The sequence below is a fragment of the Littorina saxatilis genome, linkage group LG1, assembly GCF_037325665.1.
Source record: "Littorina saxatilis isolate snail1 linkage group LG1, US_GU_Lsax_2.0, whole genome shotgun sequence".
NCBI lineage: Eukaryota > Metazoa > Mollusca > Gastropoda > Littorinimorpha > Littorinidae > Littorina > Littorina saxatilis.
This window is the reverse complement of record NC_090245.1, coordinates 87420514-87437667: the sequence shown is the minus strand read 5'-3', so window position 1 is coordinate 87437667 and position 17154 is coordinate 87420514. Positions and strand designations below refer to the sequence as shown.

The following is a 17154-nucleotide window of genomic DNA, read 5'->3' as shown; positions in this document are numbered from 1 at the left end:
CATCAAATTAAATTACAGCGTGTCAAAAATTATACAAACAGATTAATGTATACACCAGTAATGCATTTGCCAGTTAAGGAAAAGTAACATTGCGCACAAAAGAAAATATTAGCTCCCAAACATTGCCTCCACGCACAATGTAAGGCATGGACTTAGAACAATGGCCGCAAGAACCGAGGGAACCGTGTTTTTGACTCACTTCGGGAACCCAATCCTCTCAAATGCGTTCGTGTGTACACTATTGAAGCTACAGAATATGAATCAAGTTTACTTACCACTGATATCTCTCGTCGGAAGGTGGATATATCCAAAGAAATATGACAGAAAAGCACTTCAAATCGGTGTCAGAGAGCAAGCGAACAACAACGTAGTACGGGATGATGGCTGACAATCGCGCGAGGTCACGCTGACCGAGCGCGGTACCCCAAGAGTTCACGCGAGCGGCCTCGCTTCGCATCTCTTCAATGTATGTCTCTGATGCTAAAAAGTGACTGACCATCCAAATGTGATGGCAGCTCTGCAAATTTTTTGACTGAAAGATAAGCAACATAAAGTTTACGTTTGACGTTACATTTTCAATTATGACGCGATCGATTGAACTTTTGACACGCTTTGCACTACCAAAATGATGACAAAAACGATGTTTGGTGGCTAATGTTGTCAGACTGGCATTTTTTTTGTGGTCCTTGGGAGCATATAGCCTTTTGTTACATCTTTATCAACTTCGGCCTTCAGCCTTGGTCGATAAATATTAAACAAAAGACGATATGCTCCCCAAGGACCAACAAAAAAGCTGGTCTGCCATTACAAGCCACCAAACATCTTGTAATGTTTCTCGTACTTACAGATAAAAAAGGGAAGTAACTCCTCATACAAACGGATCAAAAGCAAGGGAAGTAAATTAAAGTCACAAGTAACCCCTTCAAATAAAAGATTTGTGTCAGTTATTCATGTACAATTAGTGAGCTGTGACATCATGTTTTACTGTGTCAATGTATACTGTTGAATGTGTTGTGATAAATTAATAGACATTTTTCCCAAGGCAACCACTAGTATGAGTTATTTCTAATATGTTGACTGTTAGCAAATGATAATTTAACAGACATGTCAAGAAAATGGATATCAACATGAGACGGCAGGTGAATGCTGATATCATTTTTGAGACGTGTCTGTTATCATTTTTTAACAGTCAGCATATCAAAAATAACGGTTTTATTACCGTCTAATTTTGACCAAAAGAAATTTTGAAGCAATCCCTCAAAACTAGACAGAACAGCCGCAATGGGGACTGGATTGCTCCTATCTCTTAATGTCAGTCAATCAAAGCATTACAATATTCTCATGATCTGGGTCCGCCAATCACTCACCTGGCGTAATGAATATTAACAGGTGAAATGTGCTTATATACACAACAATCATAAGATAAACCACGTTGAACATGCGTTTCAGTTGCTTCAATTTTTCTTGTCCAAGAGCGAGCGACTGACTCAGAATCAACGCCAGACAGGAAGGAAATGACTTAAAGATACATTTGACGTAAATTGAGTGACGCAGTTTCACGAGATTCTTCAGATCTTTGACAATGATATTTTCAAGTGAGCCGGTCGGCATTGCACACTCAGAGGGTGGGTGGTGCCTTGCGTTTCTTTAAAGCACCCACCGACAAAACTGGCTTTTCAGTATTTTTTATGATGGTAAGAGTTTGTGGGTTTGTGCAGGGCGGAGAAGCGTTTTTTGTGTTGCATTATGTGTTGCATATTGTGCGGTACTGGTGCTCTAATGCTCTCCGGACTGTGTGAACTGTCACCCTGTCCCTTTCTCTTTCTTTGCAGTTCCCGTTAGATTGCGCCACTGGGTGCTTGTTTTGTATGGTACTGATAGTCTGCCAATGACATTGTCAAGTGGGCAGGTCGGCATTACGCACTCAGAGGGTGGGTGCTGCCTTGTATGGTACTGATAGTCTGCCAATGACATTGTCAAGTGGGCAGGTCGGCATTACGCACTCAGAGGGTGGGTGCTGCCTTGCCGTTCTGTAAAGCACCCTGACTGACAAAACTTGCTTTTTGGTACTTTTTACACGAAAAAGCGTATTATCTGACAACATTTGCTGTGTTATTCTTTAGAATAAGTCACGCTGATATTGTTATTTCAAATTTGTACTTTTTCTTGTGTATTTTTTGCGTGATAAACAATACGGGTCACGGTCTGACCACTATAACATTTAGTGGGTCACCTTGAAACAGTCCTGATTGGTCAAATAGCCATATGGTACTCTGACATGGTCATACATGTAATATCTGATAATATTTTTGGTTCAGTACGTATTGTGCTATACACACACAAAAAAGGGAATTTATACATAAATAAAATTTAATTGGGGAAAATAAACTGTTAAAACTTCACTTAAATCTGACAAAAATCTTTCCTGCATGAATATCTCAGCTTTAACTGAATTTTTAGCTCTGGGGTAATGACTGAAGAATTCTGTTGTTGCAAAGAGAAGCTTAGCTCATTATGTGTATATCTATAAGAGTCGGGTTATGATACTGATAGTAGGAGTTTCCTGGTTTGTACAAGGCAGAGAAGCGTTTTTTGTGTTGCATTATTTGTTGCATATTGTGCGGTACTAGTGCTGTGCTGTGCTGACTGTGTGAACTGACACCCTGTCCCTTTCTCTTTCTTTGCAGTTCGGCCTGTTAGATTGCGCGACTGGGTGCTTGTTTTGTATGGCACTGATAGTCCGCCTCAGAAGAGCCCAACCACCAAGAGAAACCCCTGGCCCTACCCCAATTACCCCAAGTCCGATCACAGTCGTCGCTCTACCACCACCACCACCACCACCACAGAAAAGCGCTCCACAACATCGACGTATTACACGACAACCAGCAACCAGCAGACGAGTAAGAAACCGGGTACCCCTGCAACCCCAAAGCCCGGCAATCCCGCTGCTCACACGTGTGTGTATGAAACGCTAGCCAAAAAGTCCAACCTGTCGTCCTCTTCCTCCTCCTCCTACTCATCCTCCGCCGCTCAGTTCCCAAGAAACGCGAGGCCCAAACTAACCGCAGGCAAGCTTCCTTAATCTCTCACCTGGCCCGTCTCTTCTTCTTTTTTATTATTTTTTTTATTAATGTACATGTGTGTTCACTCTCTGCATAGCTGCGTATGAAACATCAGTAGCTCCAGCCCTCACTGCCTTATTTTCGATGTTGTGCTTTGTTTCATTTTCATTTGTTTCCTTTTGATTGGCTTTGTTTACCCTCCCTGCACTGCTTCTGCATTTGTGATTGGTTTGTTTCTGTGTTCTGAGACTTGTTAATGATTGAATCGTTCATCTCTGAACTGGCTCAGTGTTCTTAAATGCTTGATGCAGCCTTGACATTTGGTGTAATTTGTCTCCATCCACATTGACTGGTTTTCTGTTGTTCCTATTCTCGTTGTCTTCTGATTGGTTAGCTCATCTGAGCTGTAACCACTTTTTGTTGTTTGTTAACACTAATCTGCTTTTGTTTAATATTACTATCTTTTGACCCATTTTTCATTTGAAGCAGAACCTAGATATTTTCTCCCCTTTATATATATGTTCTGAATGATTTTTTTGTTCTTTCAAGGATTATATTACATTACTTTCAGTGAACGTTTAATTTTCTTTCAGTAATAGTTACAATTTGACATGTCCGTAGGTAAGGTGTAGCTTTCGCAGCTGCCATGATTTTCTCTAGAGACAGCTTTTGTTTTATCTGTCTAAATTTGCTTCATTTCTGCGGTTAGATACATGTATATAAATGCCAAAGAGAGAAAGCTTTTGGTGCATAGTTACCCCTGATCGATTGTACTGGACGATTTGTTGTAGGTTTTCAAAGGTAGAACTGATCGATTCGGCCTGACTAAAAGTTGGTTAGTTTGACTCACCCCATATGAAAAGTAGGCCTCATCAAAAGACGCACCAGCGTAATGTCCAATTATAGTTTCTGCAGATTTCATCGGCCCAGTTGACTTTAGTGCTTTTCTAGCAGCCAATCTGCATCATGCATGTGTTTCGGTGTATTTGGTTGCATTGTTTATGTTGTTAGTCTGCCTGTCTTTGTTTCTGGCCCCATCGCGTACCATCTATGCATTATACTTTGTGCCTGCCTTAATTACCTGTGTCAGATTGAGTCAGACATTTGCCATCATCTTACCTTTTGTCCTGTGTATCCGAATTCAGACACTTGACAGGTAGAGTTACAGAAACTTTCCTTCTCATGTAAGCAATGAAGCGTACACCACTTCAGATCTGCCCATGATGGAGTTTACATGCACTGCGTGTGTCCTCCCATTCGGATACATACCAAACATCAACACTCTGGCTGCTTCCTGTACGCAGGAGGAATACATGGAATTTAATTTGGACATTGACACCTATAGGTGTCATGCATTTACAAAATGAATTTGCCCAAAAAATTGCCACTCTGCAGGGAGAGCAGTTAAAGACTGTTGATTGTAGGTTATGTGTCCAAGAGTAAGGATGCTCTAATCCCGTGTTAAATCCTGGCCAGATCTAAGGAGGTTTATTCGTGAATTCTTGACAATAAAAAGGATAATGGCTCCTTTAACTCCTTTGTAACTGGTTGTACATGTCACTGGATAGCATGAAGTATAAGTCACAAGATGAAACTGTACTGGCGAGAAAATGTGATTGAATTGTGTACATTAACTTTGGATGAAGTTGTGGCTGCTGGAATGGCATGTATTGTACGTCCTCTGTCAAGATACCTTCATTCCTGTGCAAGTTATCTGCATGCATGTGTGTGCACCACCGCCGATCTTTTCAGGCTTTTGCATGGGATAATTAAGAGCATCGTTCTACTTGGGAACACACTGAAAATATGTCTGCATCCTGTGCATAGTGGTAATTCATTTCTAAATGGATTAATATCATTGGTTGACATGTGCAGCATCAGTTTCAAAATTAACTCTGCAAAAAAGAACAGAAAAAAAAGCCAGGCTGTTAATTTTGTATGTGTCTATAGGTGAAAGGATACGTTTAGACTCATCCCATGCATAATTCTGTAGAGATCTGTGGTGGTATACATGATTGTTTATGCAAAAAGGAAAGGTAACCTTTAATAATATGCTTTATGCTGAATAATTAAGCAGATTTGGAGAAAAAAACCGAATAACAAAAATAAAAAAACAAAGTGATGGAGCACTTTCTAAAGAAGGGCCATAAACTCAGTCTTGTGGACGTTTTAACTAAATTCTTATTCCAATATTAGATTATATCACCTGAAAAAATGTTCCTTGAAATTGTCTGTGACCTGACAGCAACAAAGAAAAAAATTCCCTGAAATTGTCTGAATTTGAGAGACAAGGAAAACTTCAGTAAAATGCCTTTTTTGTGTGAATCTAGCTCATTTTCGTTTGAAGTATTGTAATGATGTAATGGAATATTCAACAGAATTGTGATGACAAAGCTGAATCTTTTTGACTTGATTCTTTTTTGTGGCAGGTGGTTTGTTTCATGAGTTAATAGGACCTAGCAGATTAATCTGTGATCTGACTTAATGTCGCATAAATTGATTTCCAAATACAGTACATGTATGTCCAAATGTGATGGCTGTTTAGTAGAATTGTATAGCCATAATTATGCTCTGAGAGTGACTGCCCCATTCCTGGCACAGTACGTGTGTTCAAGCAGTTTGTACCCCCTTTGTAAGTGGAGATGTTGTTATGAATTGATGTTGTATTTTCAAACTGTTGTGTTGGTCTGTTGAAGTGTTACATTCCAAATGTTGAAATAAAATTTGTTTTTCACGCTGTATCCTCACCTGTGTGTGTGTTAATTCTGAATGAACAAGTATATAGTCCTGAGATTGTTTCTTTCCATTTTTAGCACTTCATTTTTTATGTTCCCATTATTGTCATCTTTTGCTTTATGACACAACATAGTACCGTCACTAAACGTCCCAGTATTGTTGACTCATAGGTTGCACTTTTAAAGTCACAAATCAGATCCTTAAATCAGTGCAAATTATTTCCAGAATTTAACTGCAGAGAGTTGATACTTGTTAAGTATACTATACTGATTGCAAGTGAAAGGTTGTTTTAGACAGCGATGTGCATTCTTAATCACCATTACCTGAGAAGGATGGCTGGTAGATTGGGTGGTACAATTTGCATAACATATCTGATTATAACTTGAAAATGTTAGCAAAACATATGTTCCTTTTTGACTCACATGCGAAGCAAAAGTGAGTCTATGTACTCACCCGAGTCGTCCGTCCGTCCGTCCGTCCGTCCGGACGTCCGTCCGGACGTCCGTCCGGACGTCCGTCCGTCCGTCCGGAAAACTTTAACGTTGGATATTTCTTGGACACTATTCAGTCTATCAGTACCAAATTTGGCAAGATGGTGTATGATGACAAGGCCCCAAAAAACATACATAGCATCTTGACCTTGCTTCAAGGTCAAGGTCGCAGGGGCCATAAATGTTGCCTAAAAAACAGCTATTTTTCACATTTTTCCCATTTTCTCTGAAGTTTTTGAGATTCAATACCTCACCTATATATGATATATAGGGCAAAGTAAGCCCCATCTTTTGATACCAGTTTGGTTTACCTTGCTTCAAGGTCAAGGTCACAGGAGCTCTTCAAAGTTGGATTGTATACATATTTTGAAGTGACCTTGACCCTGAACTATGGAAGATAACTGTTTCAAACTTAAAAATTATGTGGGGCACATGTTATGCTTTCATCATGAGACACATTTGGTCACATATGATCAAGGTCAAGGTCACTTTGACCCTTATGAAATGTGACCAAAATAAGGTAGTGAACCACTAAAAGTGACCATATCTCATGGTAGAAAGAGCCAATAAGCACCATTGTACTTCCTATGTCTTGAATTAACAGCTTTGTGTTGCATGACCTTGGATGACCTTGACCTTGGGTCAAGGTCACATGTATTTTGGTAGGAAAAATGTGTAAAGCATGTGAGTCGTATGGGCTTTGCCCTTCTTGTTTCTCCTGGTCTAGGTTTTGTTTGTTTGTTCTTTTAAAATTAACATCCTCTGAGGACCAATAGACGCTTTTCGGAAATAACTCCGTGGGGTTTGCATGGGCTGGGGAAGAGGGAATATATATCCTTGCCAAAACCTCTGGCAAACATTGGAAGGGCCAATCACTAGAGAGGGGTGTGTGGGGAAAACAGTCATGGACAGGAGCACGTGTTTCCAACACACCCCTGGCATTTGAATATATATCAGAACTGTCTAATCAAAACTTTTTATAATTTATACTAGGCGTGCACAAGCCTGCAAGAAGGTGTGAGGCTTAAGTTGAAGAGTATGTGAAACGTCTGCACCATTTTGGCTTGTCAGCATTGTTTTGTTTTTTTAGCACTTTCGTTTGATCACTTTTTGAGTTTCGCCAGTTCGTTTTTAGAAGTATGAATGGTGCAACTGCATACGTACGTGCGTGTATGTCTGCTTGTGAGGTGACGGAGAGAAAGACTGAATGAAAATTACAGGAAAGAAAAATAAAAGAGAGGGGGAATGAAAAAAAGAACAAAGGACACCCTGTCAGACATCTTACGCTTAATACACAAAGGAGACCATGCATTTTATAACCAACTCCACTGTTTCCATGAATGGTAAGGCTTACATATTAAATGAAAGGTGTTGAAGTATATAGACTTTTAGATAAAACCGCATACTAGGAATGCATGTAGGGCTTCTCCGAATGACTTTAAGTTTAAATTATTCAGTTACGTGGCACATGCATACAGGATGATATTGATTTCAGTTTAGTTTGAATGACATGATGATAAAACGTCTGTAATACTACTAATCAAGTAGCATAGGTGGCTTGCTTTGGCTTCATGCACTCCTGCAGCTTGCTTACAGTAACAGCCTGGCTTCTAGAAGACGGCACTTACATGGCTTTGATTTAGTTGTACAGTCAAACCTGCCCTGGTGACCCACCTCCTGATAACGACCACCTGCCCACAACGATCACCCCGAAGCATCTCTGATGAGGGTTTTTTCTGCATAATTCACCTTCCCATTACAACAACCTGTCTATAACGACTCTTGGCTGGTCATTTATAGACATGCAGGTTGGACTTAACTTTCCGTTAGCACTGATCAGCTGGCAGTTGGCTTGATTTCCTCCGTTTTTTAATGTGTTGCAGCGGAGCTGAAGGAATGGACACTTGTTGTTACAGGAACAGATAAGCATCCGCTGAAACAGAATTCGACACAGCCACCCACAACCCGCACATACACCTGTGCTGGCGTCCCATCGAATGGCATCTGTATAGGTCTGTTGCTTTTCTGCCTCCTTCTTAACTACCTTCGCATTTCCTGAACATTCCAGACGCTTCGTCAAGGTGATATTATTATCATGATCTTTCATACGCTCTGTTGAGAAGACATTTTGTTATTCATGCAGCAGCTAGTTAATTGTGCTATGCTTTATGCCGAGATGTTTATGTCACAGAACCCAGCAGTTCAGGCTCTCAAAATGTGACCCTTTCACCAAAGGTTTCGATAAAGTTCAGGGGAAAAATCATTGAATTGCATGGTGAGGTCATCAGCTTCTGTATTCACTGTGAAGCATGGACCACTTTTTAAAGGCCTGCACTCAGCCTCATGAAAACTGTTCACCTCACCGTCTTGGATCTGGTCTGGCTTTTACATGGGATAAGACCCGTCCACTTGGTTGCAATACCAACAAGTCGCGTAAGGCGAAATTATAACATTTAGTCAAGCTGTCGAACTAACAGAATGAAACTGAACTCACTGCATTTTTACAGCAAGAGCGTATACTCGTAGCATCGTCAGTCCACCGCTCGATGCACAGGCAGTGAAATTGACAAAAAGAGCGGGGTAGTAGTTGCGCTGAGAAGGATAGCACGCTTTTCTTTATCTCTATTCTTTTTAACTTTCTGAGCGTGTTTTTAATCCAAACATATCACATCTATATGTTTTTGGAATCAGGAACCCACAAGGAATAAGATGAAATTGTTTTTAAATCGATTTCGGAAATTTTATTTTAATAATAATTTTTATATTTTTAATTTTCAGAGCTTGTTTTTAATTTGAATATAACATATTTATATGTTTTTGGAATCAGAAAATGATGAAGAATAAGATAAACGTAAATTTGGATCGTTTTAAAAACAATTATTTTTTTTTACAATTTTGAGATTTTTAATGACCAAAGTCATTAATTAATTTTAAGCCACCAAGCTGAAATGCAATACCGAAGTCCGGCTTCGTCGAAGATTGCTGGGCCAAAATTGCAAAATTTGAGGGTGTGACAGTGCCGCCTCAACTTTTACAAAAAGCCGGATATGACGTCATCAAATGTATTTATCGAAAAAAAGAAAAAAACGTCCGGGGATATCATTCCCAGGAACTCTCATGTAAAATTTCATAAAAATCGGTCCAGTAGTTTAGTCTGAATCGCTCTACACACACACACTTACAGACAGACGCAGACACACACACTTACAGACACACACACACACACACACACACACACACACATACACACACACACACACACACACACACACACACCACGACCCTCGTCTCGATTCCCCCCTCTACGTTAAAACATTTAGTCAAAACTTGACTAAATGTAAAAATGAACAACTCGGATTGTCTCTGGGCACAATGGTATTTTTTAAAGAATTAATTTCGGAAAAAGCATTGGTGCTTTTTTCTGGAGTTAGATTCCTAAAAAAAATTCCAACTCACCACAGCAAGCAGTCGCTGTGTTGATATTTGGTATGTGATCAAGTGGAGGGATGGTCTTATCCAATGTTAAAGCCTGGTCAGATCTGAGACGGTGAGCCAAACTCTTTTCACGAGGCAGAGTGGACCTTTAAGTTGCAGTTGAAAGAATAGAACAGAATTATAAGCTTTGCAAATATATAATGCTTAATTTAATAAAACTAACACATTTTCCCTTGTGTGACTCTTATGTAGCTGTGTGGATGTCTGAAATTCATTTGTCAAAATGGCTAACAGGCACACACTTTTGCAATGAGGCAATCGCATGGGGCACATATCAATCACTGTAGTGAAACAGCAAAATTAGAATCACAAGAACAGAGAGGATCTTATATTTTCCCTGTGAGAATGTTTTTGATGCGCGCGTAGCAATGAAACACCTGCTTGTAAAGACGTAATTATCACTTTGGAGAGAAAGCAAAATTGTAGTAAAAAAAAATATAGATGACTATTTTCTCATGAAAATATTTTTGATGTAGACCAGGCCCCAGCCTGGAAGTTGATCCGGGTGATCTTCTGTTTTATTGTAGCTATTCCCTCTGAAAAACTCTGATCTCATTTGTTTCAGCAAAGTAAACAGATGCATTGGTGTTATTATAAGTTTCTACTTCTGCATTTAAAGGAGTGCTAGTAATTGTAGCTTGCTTTTCCAAGTGGAAAAAGAAAGGAGGATATAAAACAAAAGTTGGGCCTAATCTACTGCAGAAGACAGAAAATGTATGATATTTTACCGAACCCTTCGCTCAATTTCCTAGGATATGAATTCATGTGCATTTTTTTAATCTAAAGTCCACGAAAAAATGGTTTTCAACAACTCGATCTGCTGTAATATTCAAGCAATTTGGTAATTGATATTTTATTTTAATAGCCTGTGTTTTCACAGTGTAGACATCAATGCATATAAATATTTGATACTTATCGGTAATTGCAAGCATCAGTTTTACTGAGAAAAAGGATCAAGTACCGTCTTAGAGTCATTGTTAGGATGATATAACTTTCGCCTTTGATGATGCTGCTACATTTTGCTGTGGTGGTAAAGTGGAAAAAACGCACATTGCAGTTCTTTTCATTTTTTTGTTATCAGGGGTGGATGCGTAACTGTGAGTGGTGGTTATGAAAGACCGTGGTGTACATATTATCATGGCAAAATAGGGTACGGTGGTGTGTATATATGAACAAAAGTCATGCAAGATTTTGTATTTCAATTCTGTTCACGAGCTGAAAGAATTTGAATCCATGGGCAAGTGTGTTATATATTGCGTGCTCTTGCACATTGTGTTCATTTATATATACTGAGATAATTTATTGCGATTGTAATGTTACATAGTTTCATAATGTTCTTTTATGCATAATTTTTGTCACATCTTTTTTACTTTTGAGTTTATTTTACTTGAGTTGCTTTTATCAGATCCCCCCCTCCCCCTTCTGCCGCCACCCCCCCCCCCCCCCACCCCCCCTCTCTGTGGCATGGAGAGACTACTTATTTTTTCAGTTGAACACCCCCACTACCCCCTACTTACGCGTAGGCTCGTTACATTATGCACATGGGGTATTTAAATAATGTGATTTCCGAGTGTTTCCGGATTGAAACTTCCATACTTGGAGATGTCTGATAGTGATAGCTTTATTAGTCCTTACACATTTTCTCGTTTGAACAATTATACAGTACTGTAAAATATGAATTGCTTGCGCCAAAACATGAATTTTTCTTTTTTAGATTTAATATTTATGTACCTTTTATGTTCTGTCATCATGCTTTAGCCTTGGCATTTGTAATTCAGGGAATTTGTGCAATGTGGATGACAAGGAGGGCAGTGAATGTACAGTATAAATGTAGTTCAATATTTTTTGTTTTCCTGGTGACTGTTTTATCTCTCAGTTACATGTAGATTGATTCCACTTTTTCTTCTGACTGCTTTTTGCTGTGAAACATTCAGATCTGAGATAGCTCTAGCTCTGTATGGCATGCAGTTGTGGAAATTACTATTTTGGGGGATATATAATCGTCTTTGATAATACAAGTTCATGTTTGTCACGTCTTCATACACTAATCATTTTTCTCAAAGTTTGAAACAATACAGTTTGAAAAAGCTAGAATTGTGCACAAATACCATGAAAAAAACCAACTTCTATGCAATTTGTAAAACAATACACAATATTGTTCAGAAATAACTGTCAGGATTTGTAAGTGGTGTGTCAGAGTAAGAGCCTGTTAACTGACCCATTAGCTTTTCATTGTGAAGAGAAGTAAATGTATATCTCGCCCCTGACCGGCTGATGCATTGTTATGCAGTGTGCGCTTAATATGGTACCCTTTTCTTTTGAAAATATGTGACCCTCCACCACGAAATGAGTCGCATGTCACCTCGCGCGGTTCTGCGCCAGGCTTAATAAAAGTCCGAGGAGTGTATGGTAACAGTGGGAGGAGCACCTTAGTCACAGGCTTATAACTCAAACAGTTTTTGCTCTTTTCTAAAACGGTTTTCACCACTGGATAGAGCATAAAAAACTCTTTAGGAAAATGTAAAAATATGAAAATCATGCAAAGGTGACATGCGACTCATTTTGTGGTGGAGGGTCACATATACTCTTCAGAGTTCACATGCACTTCTTTCAGGCTATGATTGCTAGCCAGCAGTGATCGCTGACAGCGTGTTTTGACCTACTTCACTGTCACATGGCTTTGGCTTGAAACCACACATGCTTGATCACTGCCATTGATTGACAAGCAATCAGCGGTGATTCGTGGCTCCGATGTGCATGTTTTCAAAAGAAAAGGGTAATTTCGAGGTGCACACTGCATTAAATACACATCAGATAATTATCATTGTGATGGCATGTTAAACTAAGCAGATCAACAGTATGCTTGTTGATTTTCCTCGCAACAAAAAGCTTGGGACAGTAAAAGGGGCCCTTACTGTGCCACACAGCTTCAAAATCCTGACAGTTATATCCGGAAATGGCTATTTGGTCTGTGCAGTTTAATGGGTGACTGTTACAGTCAGAATACTTTTTTCAAAGCTTAGAAAGGGAATTGGTTCATTAAAACAACACAAACTGCTGCTGCATCAATTCTGATTGTTAATGTTTGGTTGTTTTAATCACTTCTGTTTGCTTTAAAACCATCCAGGCAAAATTGGCAGCTGTATTGTTACTTCCTGGTTCCACGTACGATGTGATGCAGTTTTGTGCTTTTCTTTTACATTTTCTTTTTTCAAGGGAAGGGATTGATCATAAACATGAAATTGTTCATTAGAGGAAGACAAATTAATTCACGAAAGCCATCATTTAATGTAAACTCTGCAATGTAAATTAAGAAGTCTTCATGGTGCATTAATTGTTGACTGTTTTTCCCTTTTCCTCCGCAAAGAAATTATAATACATATATAGCACCCTGTGTGAAAAGCAAATCAGATTTATAAGAGCGCTTTAATATTTAGAAGGAAAATGTGGATAAAAACATTTAATACTTGAATGTGGATTAGCAGATGTTCTGTCAGTTTTGAAACAAGATTATGTGTTACGACTTTGAAGTATGAAATTGGATTTGCAGGGGTAATGTATAAAATGATTGACTGACGTTTATTGCTATGTACGCCAGGTTTCAAGGGTGGTTTTCCCGTTCAGTCAGGTATACTTCCTTGGCTTACTGCCAACTCTGACAGTCGCTTCTCTTGTGCACCTAAAATCCAGAACTGAGTGAACATGTCTAAATTCTATAGCAATTATCTGCAGGTCTCATCTCTTCTGTAATACAGTGGAACCCCCCTTTTAAGACCTCCAACAAATATGAGAAAAGGTCTTTGAAAAGATTGAGGTACCAGTCTAATTGTGGAGGTACAATTTACAAAGGTTTATGATAAGAAAATCAGAAAAAGCAAAGTCTGAAAAAGGTGAAGCCTTAGATTTAAAATCAGAAAAAGCAAAGTCTGAAAAAGGCGAAGCCTTAGATTTACAAGAGGCGAAGCCTTCAAGGCTCACGTAAGAAATCGACAAACAGTAACACAAACTCTAACTCCGTCAAACACACACACACAGAAAGAGCATAGGTGAAACTGTGCAAGAAAGCGAGACACTAGATCTAGATCTGTCTGTCTGCATGTAGCCTACTTACATGGACACGACTGCCAAATAGTCTCGGCCCGCTCAAAATAACAATCACCGAGACTTTCAGTAATTCCATCGTGTGACGTCTAACCCTCGTACGTCATAATGTGACGTCAATGTAATATGACGTCTTCAAATGTTAAAGTTTCTACCACAGACATACATACATACATACATACATACATACATACATACATACATACATACATACATACATACATACATACATACATACATACATACATACATACATACATACATACATACATACATACATACATACATACATACATACATACATACATACATACATACATACATACATACATACATACATACATACATACATACATACATACATACATACATACATACATACATACATACATACATACATACATACATACATACATACATACATACATACATACATACATACATACATACATACATACATACATACATACATACATACATACATACATACATACATACATACATACATACATACATACATACATACATACATACATACATACATACATACGCACGCACGCACAGACAGACAAAAGTTAGCATCACATAGGCTACACTTCGTGAGCCAAAAATCAGAAAAAGCAAAGTCTGAAAAAGGCGAAGCCTTAGATTTAAAATCAGAAAAAGCAAAGTCTGAAAAAGGCGAAGCCTTAGATTTAAAATCAGAAAAAGCAAAGTCTGAAAAAGGCGAAGCCTTAGATTTAAAATCAGAAAAAGCAAAGTCTGAAAAAGGAGAAGTCTTAGAAGGGGTGTTCCACTGTTGATAACTTGTTTTTACTCTAATTGATCATGCGCCATTTATATTGAATTGTATCAACCAGTAATGATTATTGCTCCAAACATGAGCTCTTCAGTGAACTCAGTGTGGTTCAATTATCTTATTAATCTTCAAACCTATTTAACAGATTCATGGTAGTGTTTTCTCGTTTCTACCATTTCATGTTGTACCGGGCATTTCTGATCTGATTTAAAACTGACCTCTAAATGCTGTACCTGAAATGTTTCCAGCTGTCGCAGATATGTTGATCGAATCTTCAAATCAGCTTTTGTACTGAAGAGTCTTTTCTGTCTCCAATAATTCAGCTCTTATGAAGTGCACTGTTAAAGCATCAAATTACTTTTTATTGTATAACAACACATGAATCTTTCTCTTGTTTTACAGTGTTAACATGTAATTTTTCTTTCTTTTGTGATTTGATTGTCATGTACTGCTGGATCAGTGCTTTTAAACCAGTCTGAGCTAGGAATTCATGATTTTATTCTTTTTCTCCCAATTTTTAAATTCTTGTTGTTTTGACTGTGACACAGGCTAATTGTTAAGTTCTTTGTCAAAGAAAAGTAAATGAACGTTATCTGAAAGTGTTCTTAGTTTCCCTCTAACTAAGCTAGCGGGGAGTTGTATGTGGTCAGAAACACAAACTGTAATTCGATCATATCAAATCTAATTTATTGTTAAAATAGTGTAATCCATTTCAAACACTCATGGATGAAATATAATGCATGAAAACTTGGCAATAATAACTTGTATCATGAGCACAGTAACCAGAGTCACAGTTTGGGTAATTGCAATTGAAGTGCATTATATTGAATATTATAAAATACATGTATGAGTGGCAGTGAGTGTCTGTTCGAATTGTTTAAGATGTTGGAAGCAACGCAAATGTCTCAGGGGCCAGTGTATGTGTACTTTCATTAGTGAAATTGTACTTTCACCAGCAGAAGTGCAAATTTACCATGGTTAACCTGTCAGTGACATTACACTTAACTGTTTAACCAATGCAAGTGCATTTCTTACAAAGAAAAATGTAAGTAAATTTCCGTCAGTGCCAGAGTGTATATTTGTAGGCGCAAATTAATGCACTTTCACTGATCCATATGCACTTTTGTTATAGAGGATCATAATATGGAATCAAAGTCCATTTATGTGTAAAGCTTTAACACATTTAATCAGTTAAATTGTCTATAAGGCAGACAGACAGCTAGTCTATGTATTATGTAATACTGATTTTTTTTAATACATACTATATTCATGTTAAAACTCTTGAAATCATGTTGTTTTTGTTAATGTTAAGATCTGCCTTTTTCCCAACTTTTTTTCCTCTGGTTGCTAATATTTGTGAAAAATTGTTTATTCACATAAGTGTTTTTCCCAACAAAGGATTGAATTGTAACAGATTTACTAGTACACACGTCAAATTGTGTTATCCTATTGCAAGAATACTTTTGGTTTGTTTGCACTTGAATTATTGTTAGCCTTTTTCAGGAGGGTGACAGAATAGTTCTGTCATTATAGGAACTAGCTGAACATTGCCTTGATTCTGATTCATTATTTCTTTCAGTTGCAATTTTGTTTAAAGAAATTGTTGTGCATGTATGAGTTTAAATCAAAATATTTCACACAGAGTGTGTCAGTTTCAGCCTTCTGATGTTAGGTACTGCTTTAAACTTTAACAACGTTTAATTTTCATTACAGAAAGAATCAAAAGCACACCTTTTCTAGGTTTTTATTGTGTCTTCCACCTTATTACCTCAATTAGTCCCCTAACTCCCTCCTCCGTCTCATGTTCATTATTTAGATTGTTGCATTTCTTACTTTATATACTGTATCAGTGTCTTTTTGCATCTCTCTCAGTGGTTTATTGGAAGGGAACAAAGAGGAATAAGTGTGTGACCAAAGTGGAGTACTGGGTTTGTTAATCAGACACAGAAACGGTTCAGTTCCACGTATAGGTTTGCAATCTTTTTTCATAGGGAGGGAGGAGTTTGTTTTTGATTCATTCTATTTTCATAATTTGTGACATTTATATTTGTTTGATTTTTTGTTATGTGTTAACATGTTCCAGCAAAGCTGTACTGGTCTCCACTCAAGGCAATAAATTACTTTGAATAAACTGCAATTTGACCATACCGCCTAAATGTTGGTTTGTTCGTTGTTTCCTGTACTGTATATGCTATTCATCATCAAATACTGGCACTGCTAAGAAGCTGTAGATGTATTGTCAGTCCTTTTTAATAAATGAATCATGATGTAGCCAGTTGCACACATTGAAAAGAAGAAAAAATCATTTAAATGCTTTGAGTTTTCATACTTCTGAAGGGTCCTTTAAATGATTGAGCAAAATGTTGTGGATTTTCTACCATTTCTTGCAGAGGAATCTAAACTTGTTAACAGATTAAAATGAAGCAGGTTACTGGTTTCAGCAGCAGACTGTAAAACTGAATGCATAAGA

At 38.0% G+C, this 17154-nt stretch overlaps 1 protein-coding gene across 5 annotated transcripts in view; it reads left to right on the top strand.

Moving 5' to 3' along the window:
* LOC138982854 (furin-like protease kpc-1) overlaps positions 1-17154 on the top strand; it is a gene marked incomplete at its 5' end in the record, with an annotated part of 381789 nt that overhangs the window by 12309 nt on the left and 352326 nt on the right. For 2 of the 5 annotated variants that reach the window (XR_011460992.1, XM_070356228.1), the window contains 2 exon segments: positions 2688-3068; positions 8173-8301. Coding sequence is in view for 4 of the 5 variants with exons in the window: in XM_070356228.1 (XP_070212329.1) it covers positions 2688-3068; positions 8173-8301 (510 nt within the window). 5 annotated transcript variants of the gene reach the window in all.